This window comes from Diaporthe citri (genome assembly GCF_014595645.1).
Source record: "Diaporthe citri strain NFHF-8-4 chromosome Unknown scaffold_7, whole genome shotgun sequence".
NCBI classification, from domain to species: Eukaryota; Fungi; Ascomycota; class Sordariomycetes; order Diaporthales; family Diaporthaceae; genus Diaporthe; species Diaporthe citri.
Window position 1 is genome coordinate 4,538,770 of NW_025064852.1, and position 18,831 is coordinate 4,557,600.

The window sequence follows — 18,831 nt, forward strand, 5'->3', positions numbered from 1 at the left end:
CGTGAATGCCCGTGTGGACTTGGTATAACTCAGTAAGAATTAGGCAATATGTGAGAAATATCAGCCGTCGTGTACTGTCCGAAGATCTCAAATCCTGTTACCGTAGAAAGCGTACTCAAATTCTATTGTCGTTAATGTTGTACTACTCAGACCTGGAGAACCACATAGGTATTAGCATCACCCAAGTCCATACTTTAAGCAAGCTAGTAGCGTGGGGCCGCGGTGTCCTTGTCAACTGGTAACGAGGTAGCTGGGACCCAGGATGCATATGGACCTATGCCTTGTGTCTCTCATTTTGCGTATTACGCTGCGACACATATATAAAGAGGCGACCTGAAACACTTGCATTGCTTTTGACGTGTTCATGAAAGCCGGTAACCTAATCCGTATCCCCTGCTGAGTGTTCCTGCTACATCAACTTCCGTGCCATGGCTCCAACCCGTGCGATTCGTCGTGGACCGCCGGCGACGCATGATTGTCGGCTAAAGGATCACTATATCGCGGCCTAAAGTGATGGCGTGGACGTGACTCGTCAACTGCGGGCATTGCCCCGAGATCAAGCACATCAGGGCCACCAGCTCATTCGCAGCTTGGTTGGCTCGGTCACACCGTATGTTCACCGTTTCGAAAAAGTCCCTGGCATCCGATGATGCCAGGCTGGAATCTATGGCCGCCAAATACGCGAGTCTGACGTCCTCGTAACGGTTCCAGTCGAGGCCCTTAGTACACACCGAGGCCTCCATCTCAACGTTTTCGAGCTGGAAGCTGGCCATTACGAAACCCACTGAGATGAGGCCCTCCGGGTACAGTAGAGGTTTGACGTCAATGTGAAAGCTCAGAGAGGAGAGAAATCGCAAGTTGCTGGATTGTAGGGTGTTTCTCGGGCTGGGCATGAAGGCACCCAACATCTTCCGAACATGGTCGAGAAGGCTGGGATCCTCGTTGTTGCCACCATCATATCCCCTCGGAAGGGAGGGAAGGTAAAATTCGAATCGGTGTGTGCTTTAGAAAATCGGGAGAGTTTCCTGGCGCAGTTGCTGGTTGACACGGGTGATTGGGGCCTGTCGTAGGTCGGGGAGGGTGATCAACACTGTGGTGCTGTAGATCCGACGTTGTCGATAAACCATGTTGCGGACCTCGGCCGGCAGACGGAGAAATGGAAAAGGTTTCTGGAAACAGCAGTATGGTGTCAGTTTCCACCTATTCAGATGACCGACGCCAAAGCACTGTGGTGCCCAAGTACATGTCTCACCTCCTTCATAGGACTGACCGCAGTCTCAGAAACCATGGGGGCATCATCAGGGTGAGGCTGCTGAAGAGAACGAGTTAGCGGCGGGGCATAGAATTGGAGTCGGATTATCACTGACCTGAATTGCACCGTCAGGGGCTCTGGCGTCTTGTTGCTCAGGCTTCATCTGACAGGCATTGTCTGGTTCCAATTCATTGCGATCCGTCGCACTGTAGACGGTGTCGGCCTCCATGTTGTCGAGGTTGTGAGGTAAATGGAGGTTGCAGGTGTGGCTTTCGAAAAGGACAACGACATTCTGGGAGCGCATGTTTTAAGATCCTAGGGCTCACGTGTGAAATGGAAATTGAACGGACTTGTGAAGGGTTGTCAGGGTGAAGAGCTGTAGAAGCTGTTTGCTACGCCAGTCACACTTCGCAGGTACATGCTGACTCACTGCAGGAAGCTGTAGGCTACCTAGTTAGGACTTACCGTTCTCTGGCCTTTACACACCGCAACGCCGGCGTGCATGGGAGATTACCTGATTTCTTCACTTCCTTTCATTCACTCTTCTGTAGGCGGATCTATAGGTATGCCATTTTCATCGGCCGCTTTACTTCTCAAGCGGGTTTGCCCCTACGAACCGACCAGCCTTAAACATCGTCTTTTGCCTGACGACGGGTAGATTCAAGCTTGGACAACCGGCCCTCCTCCCATATGGTGGTCACTTAGTTGAATCCAGAGAACCAACACGCTCACGGAAGAGTATACGACACACCCAGGGAAGGTTAACCCACACGCCTAGGGGAGACTATCCAACACGTCCAGAGATAACACAGGCTGTCCAAGCTGGATTTCGCTGGGCCGTCTACAAACAGACACCCGTGATTCATTCCGTAATTCAGCCCAGCTGTGGCGCTGTTTGCTGCTGCCTTCCACCCCTCCCAGTTCATCACCTTTTCCCTTCCTACCACCGCCCGCCACCCGACCATCCATGGACGGTCAACATATGGAATCGTTCGGACCGAAGTACCACACTCTGTCTGTTTTCTTCAACCCAGAATGGCGACAGACCAGAACCAAGATCAACGGGAGGTTCGTTCACACCTTGCTGCAGATTCCCTCCCCACGATGCGAAGCTGACACACCTTCCACCATAGGTTCTTGACGACAAAGTGGAAAGGAGCGGCATGATGGATGGTCCCGATGGTACAGAGGTCCGTGACTCACCAGCTGAACCCCACCGCTGCAGAATGGTGACTGATCGGTTGAACAGGTTGACCATGACGACAACCAGAAATGCCCCGCGATGGAGATCAATCAGAAGAAGCCCGTTCGTTTACCTCCATCGTCTACATCATTCTATCGCCATATTAGCTAACAGCACTACAATAGGAGCCCCTTGGATTTCTTGATTTGCCTGCGGAGATCAGAAACAAGATCTATCAGCTTGCCCTGGTTGACAGGTTTTACGCACGCTTGATCACCAACCTCACCCCGCCAGCCCTGACCCTAGTGAACAGGCAAATCCTTGCCGAGGCTCTTCCGATCTACTACGCTGGGAACAACTTTTATCTCCTGCTTTGGGCAACGGATGATGGTCTCAGTGACCAAGACCCTGTCCTCTTCCACCGCTTCACCCAAATGATGGAGTACTTCGGACGGCGGACAACCTCTCCCACGGACGAGAGTCCCATGCGATACATCATGAACATAGTCGTCCAGATCAACCCCTCCACATACGGCGATCCTCCGCGCTACAGCAAAGTCTACAGCACAGTTGTGGACGACGTAGATCCAGAGACGGCCGCCAACCAAACGTACAGCAGTCTGTGCATCCGAAGCGAGAAACAGCGCATACCCTTCACATCTGATTCTGCAACCGAGAAAGGACCCTTCGACCCTACCAAATACCGGTGGATTGTCAAGAATGTGACATTCGGAAGCAGAGATAAATTGGGAGGCAGAGACAGATTCCGCAGCGTGAAGGAGGCTTCTGACCTCGTCAACATGAGCTTCACCGGGAGCGCCCAGCCTATTGAGAAGGCAATCGGAATTGAGTACTACTTAGGCTGAAGCGGGTGGTGGAAAAATGGATGGCTGGTGATTATAGCTACATTCTCAGCTATCCTAACGCCTACTATCTTGGGTACCGATGATGGAGACAATTACCAAGGGAGATCCGTTTTGCAGATCGAATCAAGTTTCAGGTGGACACAAGCATCAAACGGTCCCGCAAAATTAGTTTAACAGTGTAATGCACCGTCAGAATTCATCACGTTCTCTACCTATCTGATTCTGTAAGATAAAGGTTTAACCTCCCTGTCCCAGGGCCAGTTGTGCAGGCATACTTGCAACCAACGTGGAAAGTATGCATCATGAATGGTAGACGAAAGCCTATCTTAACTGGCTTCAAATAATGTCCGAGGCATACCGACATGTCCTTCTCTAAGCATACATCGCCAGCCAAGTCGTTGCCACCCTGGCTTTGGCCAGGACACGCTCTGTTGTCAGCCACGAAATTGCTGGGCCCCACGATGTCTAACAACTGGGAGCTTTTAGCCGCCTTCTTTCCAGCCTTGATGCTGATACGAGGCAATCCCGTATTCTAAGACAGAAGATGAGCTGTCAAAATAGGTGATCAATTCAGCTGTTTGCAAGTGATTCCTGGCAGAGCCGCTCATCGCGCACTTGACAAGCTGGACTTCAGGATCAGGTGCAGTCAAGCGTGAGACCATGGAACAGTACCGTCAACAAAATAGTATAAGACGGCCGACGGCCAGAGGCTAAAAACGGGCACTGACATACATCTTACTGTGTGCCTCCATTTTCAATGGAAACTCTTGAGGTACGGCTGAAGCGTGGAGGCTTGCGTAGGAACTCTCAGAATAGCGCTGGACTAGAGCACCACTCACTTCGAATTGTGTGCCTGGATAAGGATGAATGAGTTAATTGCGCAGCCTACATATGTACCAACTTTACCGCGCAGAAACTAGCATGTGGGTGGCTACTCTGATGTGCAGCGCATCTCCGAGTCAGCCGGACGAAGCTCCATGGGGACCTGTTCTGGAACTTTGTAAGGTCCTAGAGCCTGCGATAGTGAAGGAAATGGAATAGGGCTTTTGAGGTGGGGCTGCTCAGGTTGAAGATCGAGGGAGTAGTGTTATATGCTTGGGAATGCGAAGGTCTTGAGACACGATAAAACCCACCGGCAGAGAAATCGGGGTAGTTTTTGCTGTGACAGATATCGAAGTCGTGCAGTGACAGAAGCTGCAGAGGGCTCTCGCTGGAGGCCAGATATCTCGCGGCATAGAGAGCCATCATGCCTATGCAGTATAATCTTCCACCGTCATCCCAGTCTACAGCCAGGCTTGTTATAGTCAGACAAGGACCGACGCTGTCATGGCATTCTATGAGTGGTTTCCATCTCATTTCCATGCATTTAAAAACCTTATCTGTTGGGTACCTGGATAAAGGTGTGAATATCCATAGCAATTGAGCTCTCGGTAGCCTGCGACCGCGTCAACGGGGTCCAGCTGGGGAGGTTGGCTTGCTTGAAGAGAAGAGATGGTAGAAGTCAAACCTCTTCATCCACGGCAGCAGAAGTTTGGTCTGTGACTGAGTCCATTATGACAGTGGCGTCGTTTTGGCATTGACAATGCTAACGGCCATTGTGTTGGTCTGCTTGGTGAGGAGTGGTGATGCCGGTGGCAAACTTTGCGACTTGAAATTAGGTGCGCCGAAAAGCAAGCAAGGTGTGCTGGTTGTGGAAAGTGCGACAGAGCTCCGTTCCTGCCTGCCTCGTCATGCGCGGTGACTGCCAACTTGCGAATGCGAAAGGCAGATTCCGGCTGGCAGACACCAGTGAGCAATCTGCGCAATCACAAATGAATCATAAATGAGCCGACAGAGGGGCTTTCATCAATCTTTTCAGTTGGGCGATGACAGCATGTACGGCACTTAAATACCTAGGTACCCACCACAGATCATGCCTCCGGCTCTGAAGCGTGGTTGCACAAATGGGCCAACTATCATCAATCAGATGAAAGCCTTATAAAAATTGTTATCGTCAATTAATGCGAAGCGTGCTTCTTAACCACCTAAGTCTGAGGTCCAGAGTTGATCTGGCGGCATCTGGGCCAAGTGCACTGAACACGCTGCTCAAGTGCCACGCCTCCTTTCCTGGCCCTTTTCTTCCACTTTTATCTTTCCATTTTGCTTTGATGCTGGATCACACATCGTCATCGACTCTTGTATGTGGAGCAAATCTCCCCTTATCCAGTCACCCGGGAAGACCCGATATCGATGGATGGATGACGATAACTTCGTGGTCAAATCAGGCGCCCTCACACTCAAATTTGGAGTTGTGGTTTCCCTCAGACTCCTTGTCGGCCTGCATCTCGTCACCACCAGCCGGTTTCTCCCGAGCCTCCTCCTCGGCCTTGACGACCTCCTCTTGGTCGACGTGGTCACCATCAGACTTGTCGTCGCCCGAGTTGCCCTGCCCCTCACAGCTGTTACCATCCTCGGAGTTGTCAGCGTCCTCTGAGCTCTTCTCATCCTCATTCTCATCATCCTCATCGCCCTCTCCAGCGCTGCTCTCCTTCTCCCAGCTTTCCCGGCTGTCCTCGCTACCACTCATGAACCGACCATCAGGAAAGCCTCCGAAACCATCATCAGGCTCAGACTGGTAAACAGCCTCGCCGTAGTTCAGGTAAGACCACTCTACACCAAGACCCGTGGGGATATCGATGAACTCGAAGACGATGACCTCCACCCAACGCAGCGGCTTACTCTGGCTTGAGCCGAACATGCAGAGCGCCTTCACAAGGTGTTGGATCATGGGATGCAGCAGAACGTCATTGTAGGGGACGTACGAGAACCAATCTTCGTTCTTGATGAGAGCGGCAACAAACGCCTTCCGGACACCGCGAAAGTCCCTCCAGTCGAGGCCGCCGTCACCGTTGAGCTGCTTTCGCTCATTCGGGTGGCCTCGCCAATTCTCGAAGCCCTCCTCGTCATAACACCCGGAAGCCGACGAGAAAGGATCGTGGGCTCCAATTGGAAGTTCCATCGTCGACATTGAGTCTGACGCGACCGTTGTAAGTGACGATCAGGCTTCCAACATATGGAAACGGGCAGAGGTCCAGATCCGGTGTTTTTGCGAGGTACTCATGGAACTCATCCTCAGTCGCTTTGGCGTGCTCCTTCATGTCCTCCAGGATTTCTTTAGAATCGAATCCCAGACCGCGGTGGCGGTTCATGACCAGCTCCTGGAGCGACTCCAGCCTCGAGATCTTGTCCTCATCCCGAGGCAGTTGCACCGAGAACTGTTTGCCATGCAGCAGGGGTCCCAAGACTTCGTCGCGAGTCTGCCGATCGACCATGGTGATATTGGGCAACTTGAGCGTACGGATGAACTGCTCCTCGCCTCGGATCGGATGAGGCGCGCCTGGCACGCCATCAGCCACGACGAGGTCGAAGATGCGCTTTCTCAGCTCGGGCGTCAGACGGCGCAGCAAGTTTGCCGGCTGGAACAGAGACGCGTCAGCGTGTTGCGGCCTTGGTATTGGCGCGACGACCACCGCGTCGCGGGCGACCATATCGGGCAGACTTACGACAACTTGTCCGGTGATGTCGGCTTCCCCGCTCAATTTCACCTGTCCGTTCAACGCGGCCATTCCTTCCAGATTGGTCAGTCCATCCAGGTTGATCTTTCCGATGATGGTGACCCGTCCGCTCGGGTCGATCTGAGCGGTGAGATTGACCTTTCCCGTAATGTTGACCTGTCCGGCGATACTGACCCGTTTGGTAGTGTCTGGCGCTTCATCGCTCTTGATTACTTCGTTAGAGACCGCTTCGCTGGCACTGGTGGCTATTACCTCAAGCAGATCATTCACATGGGGGTTCGTTGGTTGCTGCTCGACAGCGGAGGCAGTTGCAGCCTCGGGGGTGGTCATGTTTGGGGTGACACCCATGTTGGCTTCGGTGGCCATGTCGAACTCGCTGGCGGCCTCGGTGTCCTTCTTGACATCAGAAGGGGACATCGTATTGAATTTGAGGTGCAAGTTGTGTTGAGGAGATTGAGAGGGTTGACAGAAGAAGAAAAGTTCTCGCTGCTCTGTCGTGCGAGGTTTCCGTTAAAAAGGTGGGTTGGAAAGTGAACGGAGCTAGGGTGAGCTCTATTGGCAGCCACGAGTCACATGGCAGAGCTGATCGAAAATTGCACGTTGACATGCTCTATGAGCTGGACCTCGCCGTTGAAGCGTCCTGCAAGCCTGCCCCGGCTGTTGCTGAGTCCTGCCCCGTCGTCCATACAGCTCTCCAGGTGGAGCTCGGCGGCGTCTTGGTTGAGGCGCAGGTAGGCAAACAAGCTTTGCTGCCATAAGTTCCTGCTCACGACGTTCACTTATCTCTCAACCCCCTCGCTCTCATCAGCAAGCAACATGGGAAAGCACTTGTTGCTGTTCTCCATCATCTTTCAACCCCAGAGGTCGACACCAGAATCAGAGTCAGTCTTGAAACAACACTTCCTTCTGCTGCTGGGCTTGCTCTTCCCCGAGCTCCTGCTGGTTGACCCTCACAAGGCCACCCAAGTTGATTCCCACTATCATCAGACTCGTCAGACACAAGAGCTAATTGGAGATGTTGTAGTACACGACTGAAGATTGCAGGGGCCGCTTACTATCAACTTGGTCAAGGAACCCACCAGACCTGCCTGAGCGGTAGCTCAGGTCCATTCCCGAGCCGACGCACCCCAACTCCAAAGTCCCACCACAGCCCATATTTGTGAGCTACGGGCTCACAATGGCGGTGGAAATTGAGCTCGCAGCTGGTGCCAGACATGGAGGAGCGGGTACCTCTGTACCAAAACATCTATCTGCCACTAGTGGAAAGACACGATCTCGTCATCTCCACCAGTGGAATCGGTAGGTGAAGCTCATCTCTGGTGGAATCAATCATCCGCGAGCGCCTGCGTCCGGGCCCAGACTGGGTAATTTGGGCCGCCCTTTTCTTCAAAGAAGCAGGGATTACCACCGAAGTTGTCGCCGAGGCCGGGTGCGGAACACTGACAATGGTCGACAATCCGGTCGGAATCAGGAGAGACCAGGGGCAACTGGAAACCCCGCCTGGGGTACCTCTATACCCCATTCAACGTTCATGGAGATGAGTATTCAACAATGGACTGGAGGATTCTGTTTCGATGACCGCGGTGAAACCCGACCTTGACTCTATTCCCAGATGTGTCCAATTCGCTGCTATGGACGTCCATGCGCCTTCAGATCTTGACTGACAAATTGGCGCGGATGCGGTGGATGGGCTGGGCCTGCTTGGGGGCCTCGCCCTCTTCGAAGACCTCCTGGACTATCCTGTCGTTGCTCGTCACGGACAAGGTTACCGATCTCCTGGCAGGACGAAGACGCCGGATTAGGAGCACATTCTGGGAGGACAGGTCATCGCCGAGCGTGGTCTGCTTGAGAAGACAGTCCTCAGTGAAAGTTTCGTCAAAAGCTATCATTGTCTTCGAAGGCTGGTTGCTGCCAATTCTCGTTTCCTGGGACCCTAGCGAAATATTATTTGCGACCCTCAGATTGGAGAAGCGCCACAACAACAGCATGCCTCCGCGTGAAAACAAACCAAGTGGCCGCAAAAAGCTCATTTCCAGCCCCGATGGAGAGCGCCGCAATCCGCAATGAGTGGTCCGTCCTTGCCAGGTATTCCGGTGAAACCACACCATGGATTGATCAAAGTCGTTGGCCCGAAGCTGGTATTGGTGATGCTCGGTTCTTTGTCGATTGAGATTGCCTTGGAGGGTTTCGCTGCGACCTGGCGCAGTCAACATGCCATCTATTCCACATCAAATGGCGGTCGCAAGCTACCACTACTTCATTGACTCCATCAATACTGGCAACCCTAACACTGGCATTACCAGGGCCTTCAGCATTCCGGACACTCGCTATCACCGAGGCACTCTTGCCTCAGTGGCCCGTTGGAATTTCGGAAGACCGAAGACAACGTGTCATCACAACACGACCATCTGCGTGTGGCACTCGTCTGCCTGACAGTTTCGTGCGCTGGAAATCACCACAATTGGATTCAAGTGCGAGGAAATGACAAGGCAGATGCCCTCAGGGATGTTTGCAAACTTGGGGTTTGCCCAGTCACAAACACCAGGGGTCTCCATGAACTCATCGTCATCAGTTCCGATCGTCGACTTGCAAGGAACTTGGCCGAGCGGGAGCGGCCACCTGGGGGATCGATTGTGCAGGAAGGCGAGCAGATCGTGCGGATCTTCCTGAGGGCTCGGGCGTCGATCTGGAAGACAGACCGAGAAATGGCTGTGTCTCGGTCGTATTCAGTGAACTCCTCGGATAGGGAAGAATGGGAGGCGTCCACGGTTCCTTCTTGTCTTTGCTTTGATATTTGGCGCTTCATTCTCGAAGCCTTTCAACCCATTGGGGGCAGAAAGGATGAAAAACACTGGCAATGGGTTGTGAATGGCCTTGGCAATACTGTCCGTTTCTGAGACGGGCCTCGTCCTCGTCGGCTACTCGACAGGCTCCACTCAACCCGGAGTACGTCTTAGGACCCCTGACTGCGATAGAAGCGTTTCTGGCACTGACGATCAATGTGTGGCAAGTCGTGGGCTTGTTCGGCATGGGCTGGTTCGGTATGTGCAGCACTATGAATACCGCCTGAGCCATGTTCACGAAGCCGAAATATCTATTGTCCAGGCTTTACCCCATCGGCTCTCATCCGGTGACTTTTCATAGTCTGGTATCGTTGATTCTCGGCACCTCGATCGAATTAGGTGTTGCTTGGTGACACAGGAATCGAGGGGCGATCTGAGAACGAACACGCCGGCCACGAAGACTTCATCCAGTGCCCCTCTGGCACACGACCAGCCAGCTCGCCACTGAGACAGGCTGGAGGGTCGTTCTAGGTGGCCAGGTGGATCGGGTTGTTGTCGATCCTCTCAGTGGCATTGAAGGATCAGCAAGCCACCCACACAGTGCACCTGGTCGCTCTGTGTTGCCAGGTTCACGGGAGTCCAAGACACAAACTTTTCGGCGTTGAGGTTGAGAGATGCCCCCATGGGCATTTGCGACGGAGCGGAGCATGCCCCTCTGGGCATTGATGATGGACCGCAGGAAGCCCCCAGGTGAAGATTGAGGATCTTGGCCCCGATTCTCGAGTTTGACCACTACCGTGGGGGTCGCGGGGCTCGCTCGGTACGCCATTGAAATTCGATGAAGTGTGTCAGTTCATCCGAACTGTGTCTCTAACCTTGGTGCTAACTCTTCGGCGAATCCGAGTGAGTTCCTCGATCCCCTCATCATCATCGATGTACTCCTCCAGGCGCACGGCGCCGTCTCTGACCTCTTGATGGACATCATCGTGTTGACGCATCAACTCGTCAACAACGGCCTCCTGTGCAGCAGGCGACAGCGCCCGCATCAGCTCGTGACGGCTATCCTTCCCATTGAAAGCATCAGATGCCACGAAGAGCGCAACCATCATGCCGCGAAGCATGTTGAAGGAGGGCTGGTTCTCCAGCACCTCCCACCAGCTGGTGAACATTTCTGCATTCAGGAGCTTGATTTCTTCGGCCTTGAGCTCGCCACGCGCCTTGAGTACCCCATCCCCTCCTCGGTGAGAGGGCGGTTCGCCGCCTCCGGATCTAGCTTCGAATTCATGGGCTTGAATGGCTCCTTTGAGCCATCACCCGCGCTACCTGTGCGAGATTCCCTTCATGTCTCGTGTTATTTTCTCCTCCTCGGTGAGAGGGCGGGTTGGCGCCTCCAGATCCGGCCCCGCATTCATGGGCTTGAAGGGCTCTCGTCCAGCAACCATGCGAGAGTCATCCACGCCCCGGGAATCGTCTTCGAACCACCGGAAGTCGGTATCGAAACCACGGACCACCGAAACCCTGGCTACGCGCCGGCACCAGCTGCTGATTGTACTGATTATTCTGTTGTGCTGGTTCTGCTGCTGCTCGGCATTGTATTTCTGCAACGCCTTCGCCTGGTACTCGACGGCGCTCGCATCATCGCGCGCCTTGCGGTCTGCATCAGTCTCAGCCCGAGGCCCTGGGCGTGTTCCAGGGCGGCCCTCTGGCCGCCAATTTTGTCCCGGGTGGTCGCTGGAGCGCGTCGCTGAAGTTGCTTGCAGGACGCAGCTGTGACTGGATCACCTGGAGGACCTCTGTGCGAGCGATATCGACTTCAATGATGGACAACTCGCTGCGAGTTGCCTTAATGGCGTCAATCAGAGCCGTAGCCTTCTGGCTCAGGTCTCTGAAACGGACGGCGAGCTCGATGAACAAGTTCGTGATGGTCAGCTGGAATCCCATCGCGACGCTGATGTAATGTCGCGCCCAGGCATCCTCCATGAGCTTGATGTGGTCGGCAAGATTTCGCTGGAGCTTGTCGAGGGTGTTCTTCAGCCACTCTTCCTCGTCCACAAAGTCCTTCAGGTCGGGCTCGGCGGTCTCGTGATGGAGTTGCAGGCTCCTTGCCAGGGCTGCGTCGCCAGACTGGCAAGTTGGTTATGTACCAGAAACCTATCTGGCTGGAACTGGGCCAGCTGTCCGTCATATCCTTCGTCCCATTTCGTGGCCCGAAAGGTGGTGGAAGACTGATTCTCACACCAGCGAGTTCTTCATAGTATCGGTGGCCCCGTCATCGACACGTTACTCTCCACGCGGCGTGAAGAAGTAGCGCTCCTTGACCTCGTCAGGCCAGATACATTCCGCAATCCTGGCCATCCAGAGGAACTTGTTGATGTAATCGCCCGAGTAGCCAAGGAGACCGTCAAAAACGACGAGAACGTGGTCAACCTCGTGCTGTCGCATGATGGGGTAGCTGACTTCCTTGTGGACCCGTTGGCGCCTTCGGCGTTGACAGCATCAATGTTCTCTTCAAATTCATCGTGAGCATGGCAGTTTATGGAGAGGAGTGCCAGCAATCCTATCGCTCTGAGGGGCTTGGCGACGGAACAAGTCTTGACCGGTCATGCCTTACCTGCTCTGAACGACATACCAAGGGAATGGTGCTCCTGGATTGATGCGGACCAGGCTCATCCTGTGAACTCATGTGGACCACCAGGAAGCAGCTCTCTAGATGCGGCTTGGAAGTCAGAGCAAACCCATGATGCCTTCGTATCTTGAGCGCATCCTCAAGTGAGTGGAGAACTTCGTACGGCATCGACGCACCCGATCTCTGGGCTCGAGATGCAAGGTTGAGGAGGTCTGGGTAATGGTCAGCATCCTCCCGTCCTCATTCATTCATGGAAGCCAAAAGACCCCAGGTATGAGACAAGGTGTGTGCTTACGTCTGATGCTAGTATCCTCCAGTCTTGTGTCCAGAGTTATGCCAGTCTTGTCCAGAGCCTCCAAGAGCCGACTGAACATGGCCTCAGTGCCCATCTTGTACCGGCGGTAGGTGTTGGGGGTTAGGGAGCTCATCTTCTCTGCTTTGTGAGCATATGGTCTCGCCCCGAGTTTCATCCTCAGCGACCTCCTCTGTCTTCAATCCAAGCTGGGGGACTTCGCGGATATCATCGGGGACTTTGATATTGTCCTCTTGAACTTGAACGGGTGCCCTTGCTGAAGCCTCTCCAGGCTTTTCTGGATAGCACCTCCAATGCCTTTGTACTCGATGGATTCTTTAGTGGTGTCGTCAGGCTCCTCTGGGCCTGAAGGGGGAACCTTGAGCGTACTGTCGTTGTCGGAGGCGCCAGAAGAGCCACCGCAGTCGTTGGGAGTGATGGACTCGGGCGTCGCGCTGCCACTCTGATGCTGGGCCTCAGGGGTGCTCAGGGGTGCTCTGCTGGGATCCTGGGATGCTCTTCTTGGGAGTGTATCGGAGGGAAGACTGAGCCACAGGTCAATGGACATTGGTCTCCCTTGTCCTCCCACTCCTGCTGGGTGGGCATGTCATCATCGACCACGCCCTCACCCCGCTTGATGGCGGGAAGCTTGCGCTCTGCGGCCTCCACTAGAGCGAGACCCTAATCTCGACCCAACTTCTCCTCCTGTTCGGTGAGAAGGAAGTGGCTAGGCTGGTCCTTATCGTGCTTGAAACCAGCGCGAAAGCGAGCGTCACAAGTCTTCTTGTGGCGGTCGTCCTTGATCTCGTCGCCGTCGTCCGGGTCGTTGATGGAGAAATGCCCTCGATGCTGGAAAACTCGCCATAGGCCTCATCAGCCCAATGCAGGTGCTTGATTGTCTTCCCAAGACGAGTCATCGCAGACAGCAGGACCGTGAACAGGGCAGCGGGTGGCAAGCCGGAATTCCTCAGTTGTCTTTCAGGGCTTCGAATGCGCTGCTACACATAGCCCGCCGTCAGCGGAATGTCTCTTCATTGGCTTGTCCACGATGTTGCTGAACTGTCAAGAAATCTCAGTGCTTGGACTTCTGCAGGTGTTGAGCGACTTCTACTCAACGATATCAAGAGGCACCTGTGTGCCATTGACGTTTTGGTTACACTTCTCCTCGGTACCTACGGAATTACCAACGTTGGTGGCATTCTGGATGTCTTCCTTCCAGTACCATGGCTTTGAGGTAGGGTCCATGGTCTGGAGCATGACTTTCCAGACTTGGTATCGTTCTTGGGTAGTGTTTGCCTTGACCATCTCCTTCCAAACCAGACATGTTGTCGTTATTTCGGCCCTATGGCCGATGAGGACCCCAACTGCAATCCAGATCCCACCTGGGCTCGGCTTTGACTTGGAGCGTGTTGTGGGCTCCACGTTGGGGCCTCGTGGTGTTTCTCTTTTGAATACACGTCCAGGAGGGATTATCTGGTGGAAGAGTTTCAAACAGCCCTGGTTCAGCCCTTGCATCGTTGCGAAGTCTGCTTGGAAACTGCCCATAGCCTTGTGCCTGGCTCGGTACGAGCTGAGTGTTGGGCGTGGAGCAATGGGGCTCGGAGCAATGTGGTCGGGAGAAATTGGACGTGGAGCGCTCGAAGAAACGCTCACTGGCACTCCGCGAAAACGGCCATAGGTGCGCCACGAGTGATGCGCCCTGAGGCGCTTCTGCGAGGCAAGCATCTGATAAGATCATGAGGTTACTCTACTTACTCCGACACGGAGACAGTGGTGTGGTATTCGTGGTGGCGGTGTCGCTGTCGGCCAGTGTTGCTGTTGTGTCGAAGGTTGCTGTGGCACGACGAGCACTCAGAGCCGCCCCCAGGTCGGCATTCTCATTGGCCCGGGCGGCCTCGACGGTGGTATCACGAGCTGTGTGGATGCGAGCTACTTCGTCGTCGAATTACTGAGCAATGAGGCCGGACTCGTTGGCATCGTCGAGCGTCTGGGACGAGGTAGCCACCATGTCTGCCGACTGGCCTCTCCAGGCCAGGCCGGATCAGATCCCACCACACTGGCAGTCGATGAGGTTGGAGAGTTACCGCCACGACTGGCGTGAATAGGACCCTCAGCAGCCTCAACATCAGGCTCCGCCTCAGCAGCGGCGGCGGCAACGGCGCCCTTGGAGATTTCAATGCCGGACATGTTCTCTTGAGGGGCCTCGCGATATGCATTAGGACACTCAATGATGCCGGGAAGCATAGCCATCTTGATGGCGAGGACCCTCTCTGCCAGGGGATCGTTCTTGGTCTTGGCCGTCGAGGGTGCCTCCTCGGCGGTCACATCGCCCTTTTCCATGCCCGTGGAAGGTGCCTCTGCACCTTTCAATATCAGGCTTGGCCGCAGTAGTGTCTCCCTCGGGGCGTTCAATGCCGGACATGGTCTCTTGAGAGACGTCTTGTCCACGACTTCGGACTCAGTCCCAAACAGCCCGCGGATCGTCAAGAGGGAATCCAATGTCGCCCCGGTCACAGTGCGTGCTCCTGTGAGCAATTCTCTGGGGCCACTCGCCACTCCCATCGTGCAGCGATCCCACCTGGTTTCTGGTGTTGCGGATTCGCTGCAAGTGCTCAAGGCGACAGATCCTGGTGTTTAGCTCGTTCAGCTCCTTGGCTTCCTGCTCTATGTGTAGCCGCAGGGTTCCTTTGGTCTTCCTCTTCAGGTACGTGAACTCGGTCGTTCGAATCTTTGCCGGAATGTCGATTCCGGGGCCGAGCGTCATACTGGCCGTCCCTCTGGACGGCGGCCAAGGTCCGGTGCTTGTTAAGATTGTACTCTCCGCAGCAACGATCGCGGCGGAACAGACGATCTGGAGATACACCTCGCGCTTGTTCGGAGCTTTATAGGCCGCGACTGTCACAGCCTACAACCCAGGTCCGGCCACGGGATAGGTGGTAGTAATGCAGAGCGTTCCGCAAGAGTAGGCTGTGTCAATGGGGCCAGTGAGGGTGGGCCCCAGTGCCAGTGGAGAGAAGGCGACGGCAAGCTCTGGGATTCGGTGCTCTCGTCGATCAGCGGGCGTGTTGGCGAAAACGATGCGGTGCAAAGATGCGCACGCACTCCACGGCTTTTGTGGACGGACTGGGGGCCGTTGTTGAGACAGGCCTCCAGGTGGACGATAGCACTGGCGTGGTGTTCCTCGGGCGGCGTCTGCCTCGAGGAGATTTTGCCCTCCCCTGGTTTCGCCTGGCTGTTCTGCGTCTCATTCTTGGCCATGGCTCCCATTATGATGCAACCTAGCCTCCCCTGAGGCGTCAGGTGATCATACTGTCGGACAGGAGGAGAGTGAGTGCGCCATCGCCATTTCCTTGTCGATTGTGCAAGACTCCTCTTGATCCTTGATCACGATGGTGATCAAATTCGGGCCTGGAAAACCCCCCTTCATCAAGACAATGTCGGTACTTCGATCTGGCAGAGGAGTCCGTGTCGGCGGCATACTGGTCTCTCTTGGCCTGATGCCAAGGTTTGCATGCTTTTCCAGGGCAACCCTTCTTCACGAGGTCCAGCATCCTTGAGAATGCTGAGTCCTTCTCGTGGTCACGAGCCCGGATCTGTTGTTCAACTTCATCCTCAAGCTCGGGGTTGACATGGAGCTGTGGTTGCGCGAGGCTTCGAGCCTGTTTGAAGAAGTCGTTGGTCCGGCCTCCAATCAGCACAGCCATGAAGAGAAGGACGTCATGTCTTGGTGTCCAATGGAGGACGAAAAGCTGCCGAAGGAAGTGCTCGGAGAGCTTCCAACTCTCCGTTCACTCGGCCGCTGGACGAGGAAGAGCTGTCGACGTTGGGTACGCTGCCCGTCGCCGAACCGAACTCGAAGGATGGGCCGACAGCCTGGTTATCAGGAAAGCTGGGGAGGCCATGGTTGGGGAGACCATGGGCTAGGCCTTCGGGAAAGCTGTACCCTTGGATGTACTCACTGCCGAATCCTGGGGCAGGTGGCCATCTCTGTGAGCCTTGTACATTGATGGATTTGGAGAAGTTGTGATTATCGTTCGCCGAGGTTGATGTGGCGTTCCAGATGTTTTCTGCATTGACCTCTGTCTTCAAGCCACCAGTCCTGGGGTTCAGATTGGTCTCGCGGCGACCATGAACTTTGCCATGAATGTTGCTGCTTGAGGATGCAAGTGAGACATGGTGCATGCTCTGGCCGGGGGCCAATGTGAACTCGTCGAGAGCAGGGTCATGGCCATTCGGACAAGGTCCGAAGGCCGGGTTGTTGGCCGGACCAACAGAACCGGGGACCTGACTGTTCTGGCCACCCCTGTCAACCGAGGTGAGCCGACCCTTTGGTCGTCTTCTCAGACGGAGGCGTCAGCAAGACTGAAATGCGCGAAACAACGGAGGCGAATACTTACGGGACCGGCAACACTGCCCCTCCAACACCAACTTCAGTACGAGTTCCCAGGCGATTTCCCAGGCAGCCCTCTAGCTGCGGGTTGGGACCAGCTACTGGGAGTGAGGTTGGCCAAACTGTTGGAATGGCGTGGTGGCATTGCGGAAAGGCTGACGGGCATGTTGAGAAGGAGTGGGAGTCGTCGGACCGCCGATGTCTCCGAAACGGGCGTTCGACGTCTGAGAGCCGCTCTCCGCATGAGAGAAGCGGTTGTGGACAGCTTGAGCGAGCTGAAGACGAAGTTTTCGAGGGTGTCGGGCGAGACTCGTTTCATATACGGTCGAAGTGGTGTGGGGGCGGACGCCGAAAGGAGACGGTCGACCTCTGTCGACTGTTGAGGGAGTTGGGTTTTGAGGAATGGTGAGAAGAAAGGAAGATGGAGAAGAAAGAAAGAAAAAGGGAAGGATTCTGGGAAGAAGCTGGGGGTTTAAGTAGTTTTTCGGAGGGCCCACCGACGATGGTGTCGTCTACCGGAATCCCACGGAACCTCGCGATATCCCATGGAATCTCACGATATCTGCCAGTCAAGGGATTCAAAGTTCAGACCGCGAGGCGGCTCGCACGTCCTGATTGGCCGTCAATAGCTGCCCAAAGCATGATTGGCCCGGGCCAAGACGTCTGCTTCACGATCAGATCGCGGATCTCATTGACTGGAACCACTGGGAGTACTGGCAATGGCAGCAGGACACCATTCTCTGCCCTTGCAGTCACTGTTGTGCTCCACAGGAGTTGGGATCGCGAGAAAGCATACTCGGGCCACAGTGACCGATCAGGGGCTCCAGGCAGCGAGATTTGACGAGATCCCGAAGGGTCAAAACATTCACGGTGTGCCCAGGCTCACAATGGTCAGGCTATGCGGGATCAAGTAGGCCTACTGTGAGGGAGAGAAGGAGGTCATAGTCGACATGGATCACATTCTCCACGGGAGCCGTCAGTCACAAGTTGATGATAGCACGTGGATGGGAACTGGGTGACCAGTCATGTCACAGTGTTCTTTGGGAGCATCAGTTGGTGAGCAGATCATCAAGAATGGACTCCAACTTGGACAGGACATGGGAAGTTGGGAAAGCATCTAAATCGTTGTCCGGCTGAGGAATGTGTCAAGGTTCACAAAGGCATCTGGGCCTTTGGGGATGTTGGACGTTGCTGACAACACAAAGCCAAGGCGGCTACAGTAATCATGCCAAGAGCCGCAGAGCCAGTCAGGGAGCCCTCGCTTCAGGCCGAGCAGAGATCTCGGTGGTCGAGTGGAAGGTCGGAGCTGGCCGAGCTCCACTTTGGAGGTCAAACGACGACCACTACGTTCTGTTTTCATTGCAGCAACTGTAAAGTGTGTTCGCCTCTTTGGGCGTTGGGTCAAGGCCGTCCTGGACGCTGTTTTCTAGATCTTCTATCGAGATGGACCATCGCACTCCTGTGGCATCTCCTGTCTTTTGTGGGCTTGAATGAGACGAGAGTAATGACCCACAGAGATTGCCGAGTCGCAGGAGAAGAGGTTGGGGTTTGGCTCTTCGGATAGCAGCTCACTGAGGCTCACTTCGGCAATCGGCTATGATAAGACAAAAGCGAGTAACTACGGCGCATGGGCCTGACCGGCCGTCGGCAGCTGGACTTGTTAACCAACGTGATACGAGACTTAGAGTAAGGCCGCTTATCGGGATCGGGCTTGCATAAGCCTACCCGAGCGAAGGAGTCGCGCAAGTGGGGATCGTAGCTCCGACTTCACAGCGCCAACGAAGAGACATTGCCAACCCTCCAGAGCCCACTCACAGCATCGACAAACCCCCGTCATTCATGGGCACACACCTCTCCTCACCCGGCGTATTGGACGAGAACCAGT

The 18,831-nt window shown here is 54.7% G+C and overlaps 9 protein-coding genes across 9 annotated transcripts; 1 reads left to right on the plus strand and 8 right to left on the minus strand.

Annotated features, from left to right (window-relative positions):
- Positions 1 to 482: 482 nt before the first annotated feature.
- Positions 483 to 908, minus strand: INS49_014375 (uncharacterized protein; the record flags this gene model as incomplete). Its single annotated transcript, XM_043175066.1, has 1 exon — positions 483 to 908. The coding sequence occupies one exon, from the start codon at positions 906 to 908 to the stop codon at positions 483 to 485; it is 426 nt and encodes a 141-aa protein (XP_043022011.1).
- A 96-nt stretch (positions 909 to 1,004) lies between these two features.
- Positions 1,005 to 1,481, minus strand: INS49_014376 (uncharacterized protein; the record flags this gene model as incomplete). The annotated part of the gene is made up of 3 exons (XM_043175067.1): positions 1,005 to 1,169; positions 1,253 to 1,312; positions 1,368 to 1,481. The coding sequence occupies 3 exons, from the start codon at positions 1,479 to 1,481 to the stop codon at positions 1,005 to 1,007; spliced, it is 339 nt and encodes a 112-aa protein (XP_043022012.1).
- An 806-nt stretch (positions 1,482 to 2,287) lies between these two features.
- Positions 2,288 to 3,301, plus strand: INS49_014377 (uncharacterized protein; the record flags this gene model as incomplete). The annotated part of the gene is made up of 4 exons (XM_043175068.1): positions 2,288 to 2,320; positions 2,386 to 2,442; positions 2,502 to 2,558; positions 2,621 to 3,301. 4 exons carry the CDS (start codon positions 2,288 to 2,290, stop codon positions 3,299 to 3,301), a joined length of 828 nt encoding a protein of 275 aa, XP_043022013.1.
- A 2,260-nt stretch (positions 3,302 to 5,561) lies between these two features.
- Positions 5,562 to 7,272, minus strand: INS49_014378 (uncharacterized protein; the record flags this gene model as incomplete). Its single annotated transcript, XM_043175069.1, has 2 exons — positions 5,562 to 6,239; positions 6,307 to 7,272. The coding sequence occupies 2 exons, from the start codon at positions 7,270 to 7,272 to the stop codon at positions 5,562 to 5,564; spliced, it is 1,644 nt and encodes a 547-aa protein (XP_043022014.1).
- A 1,232-nt stretch (positions 7,273 to 8,504) lies between these two features.
- INS49_014379 (uncharacterized protein) lies at positions 8,505 to 8,744 on the minus strand (the record flags this gene model as incomplete). The annotated part of the gene is made up of 1 exon (XM_043175070.1): positions 8,505 to 8,744. The coding sequence occupies one exon, from the start codon at positions 8,742 to 8,744 to the stop codon at positions 8,505 to 8,507; it is 240 nt and encodes a 79-aa protein (XP_043022015.1).
- Positions 8,745 to 10,486: 1,742 nt separating this feature from the next.
- INS49_014380 (uncharacterized protein) lies at positions 10,487 to 12,080 on the minus strand (the record flags this gene model as incomplete). Its single annotated transcript, XM_043175071.1, has 4 exons — positions 10,487 to 10,907; positions 10,962 to 11,284; positions 11,421 to 11,739; positions 11,923 to 12,080. 4 exons carry the CDS (start codon positions 12,078 to 12,080, stop codon positions 10,487 to 10,489), a joined length of 1,221 nt encoding a protein of 406 aa, XP_043022016.1.
- A 115-nt stretch (positions 12,081 to 12,195) lies between these two features.
- Positions 12,196 to 12,692, minus strand: INS49_014381 (uncharacterized protein; the record flags this gene model as incomplete). Its single annotated transcript, XM_043175072.1, has 3 exons — positions 12,196 to 12,201; positions 12,268 to 12,476; positions 12,560 to 12,692. 3 exons carry the CDS (start codon positions 12,690 to 12,692, stop codon positions 12,196 to 12,198), a joined length of 348 nt encoding a protein of 115 aa, XP_043022017.1.
- Positions 12,693 to 12,755: 63 nt separating this feature from the next.
- INS49_014382 (uncharacterized protein) lies at positions 12,756 to 15,823 on the minus strand (the record flags this gene model as incomplete). Its single annotated transcript, XM_043175073.1, has 9 exons — positions 12,756 to 13,072; positions 13,123 to 13,224; positions 13,333 to 13,405; positions 13,733 to 14,126; positions 14,210 to 14,255; positions 14,312 to 14,470; positions 14,641 to 15,006; positions 15,071 to 15,461; positions 15,659 to 15,823. The coding sequence occupies 9 exons, from the start codon at positions 15,821 to 15,823 to the stop codon at positions 12,756 to 12,758; spliced, it is 2,013 nt and encodes a 670-aa protein (XP_043022018.1).
- A 450-nt stretch (positions 15,824 to 16,273) lies between these two features.
- INS49_014383 (uncharacterized protein) lies at positions 16,274 to 17,265 on the minus strand (the record flags this gene model as incomplete). The annotated part of the gene is made up of 3 exons (XM_043175074.1): positions 16,274 to 16,892; positions 16,954 to 17,027; positions 17,107 to 17,265. The coding sequence occupies 3 exons, from the start codon at positions 17,263 to 17,265 to the stop codon at positions 16,274 to 16,276; spliced, it is 852 nt and encodes a 283-aa protein (XP_043022019.1).
- Positions 17,266 to 18,831: the final 1,566 nt, after the last annotated feature.